General features: G+C 44.7%; 1 protein-coding gene across 1 annotated transcript; it reads left to right on the top strand.

Moving 5' to 3' along the window:
- Positions 1 to 1,089: 1,089 nt before the first annotated feature.
- MELLADRAFT_89116 (uncharacterized protein) lies at positions 1,090 to 2,025 on the top strand (the record flags this gene model as incomplete). Its single annotated transcript, XM_007404287.1, has 4 exons — positions 1,090 to 1,493; positions 1,549 to 1,656; positions 1,729 to 1,816; positions 1,864 to 2,025. The coding sequence occupies 4 exons, from the start codon at positions 1,090 to 1,092 to the stop codon at positions 2,023 to 2,025; spliced, it is 762 nt and encodes a 253-aa protein (XP_007404349.1).

Below are 2,025 nucleotides of genomic sequence, written 5' to 3' on the forward strand. Positions count from 1 at the left end.
AACCAGAATATCAAGTGAAGGTTTCTGGGCGAAAGACACAAAGGCAGGATGAACATCTGATCTTATCATGTGCTTGCAGCGTGACTATAGCCACGATGTAGAGTTGAAGAGACGACGTATGTAGTGAGAGCTGTGATCGATATAATTCACAGGGGTCATCGAAGCTCATCCCCTATATATCCCGTATCAAATCTTTACATCGCATCAGAGCAAATCCCCCCTCTTTTGGGGTCATTGGAACAGCAGTTGTAGGTCCCATAACTTTGCGTACGAAGCATTTCCCTCATGATCGTCGCTTACACTTTTATAGCACACCGAGTATGATATCGTATCCAACTTGACCAAGTCCCCTGTACTACGATAATTTTGAAAGTCGGACATGGGGCCAATAATTCCAACACAGCCGGGCGACCAAGTTCGATTGGATGTTCACCCTGGTCTCTTGTATTTGATGCGGAGCGCGTTGCCGAGCCAACTTCTTCAACTTTAGCAACACGGGAAAGAAAGGCCCGAGATTTTATCAATGTGGTGAGATTTTGATCAGTGTTACCACATAAATGAGTGCCCTTTCAATCACTACCATCATGGTTTTTCCTGCTGCGACTTGATGGCAAGAAAGTGGCATATGTTGTGTCTGAACGAACCGAAAACTATGCAGGAAGTGTTTTCTGATGAGGAGAGATGTCGATGTCTCGGTCAAGAGGAGATTAACAACCATTCAGTTTTCTGCATGGTGATGGGACATGATTTGTAACCGAAGAAAGGGTGCTCGTGCGATGCGGCTGGCAAAAAGGCTCCCATCGTGTTGCCTCAGTCGTCAAGTACTGCAGAGCCTTCACTTGGGAACTTGCTAGCAAAGATAAAAATATCAACCTGGCTCAGTGACAGCTACTCCGCTGAACCCTTCTGATTTGTATCCTTGCATGCATAGTGTCGTTTTTCTTTGTCATAATCATTCTACGTTTCCAGTTCATATCTCTTTCAATTCTGAAAACATCATCCAGACTTCCGTCAAGCTAGTCACTCTTACTTGATGATTCAGGATTTTTTGTTTTCGTCGTAGAATTCACATCCCGGACTTGCGAGTGCATGCGCATCCACGGCTTACAAGGCCATCTCATATTGGCCGGGGTCCTACTTTTTGAATTTACCTATGGTGGTCTTTCTTTTAAAAAACTTGCCCACCTTGGTGAAGCTATCGTGAACGGAGTCGTAGGTGCAGAGAGCCAGGCTTTCGAAGAAGTCCAAAGTCTCATCAAAAGTCTGTCGACCTCAGGAATGATTCTCGACGGGATTGGTCTCTTTGGAAATTCGATGCCAATATCAAAAGAAGCATTGGAAGTGATAAATAAATATGACAAGTTTCAACCTTTAAAGAGGGAAGATCTGGTGAAACTTGCCAAATGCAAAGCCAAAGCTTCGAGTGACCTCCAAAATGTCAACAAGCTCAAAGCAGAGATCGGGACTTACATGACGCAGGCAGTGAAAATTTTGTAAGGAGTTTCATTTCCTACAGTTCAATCAATGATATATAGGAGTCAATCTAAGCCCTACCAAATCTACCAGACAAAAAACCAAGCTTGATCCTCAGGCCAAAAGAATCATCGAGCAGATGTCGGCGATGGGTTTATACCTTGCAAACATGTATAGTGCACTGTAAGCAATTCTTCTCTCTGAGACTGAGTCAGTTCGAAAGCTCACTTTTGGTTGTGTTTTTTGGTCATCAAGGAACGCGCTCATAATGCATGCATGCGGAGCGGCCGGTGGAGATCAAACCGATTTCAAGGCTCTTCCAAAAGCTGCCAAAAAGCTATATGTAAGTCTTTCTCCAAAGCCAGATCCCGAGTAGATTACTAACCTGAGCAAAAAACAGGACACTATGAAGCAGGGGACCCATCTATGGAATTGAAAAGACTTCTGAGGTCGCGGCTGCTGCGTCGCGCTCCCCGTGACGGCCACGGAAACCACAAACATTTGCATTCATTCAAACTACCACATATACCTCGATGCCCTGCACCCCTTTGA

The sequence above is a fragment of the Melampsora larici-populina genome (assembly GCF_000204055.1).
Source record: "Melampsora larici-populina 98AG31 unplaced genomic scaffold MELLAscaffold_2, whole genome shotgun sequence".
In the NCBI taxonomy this organism is placed as follows: Eukaryota; Fungi; Basidiomycota; class Pucciniomycetes; order Pucciniales; family Melampsoraceae; genus Melampsora; species Melampsora laricis-populina.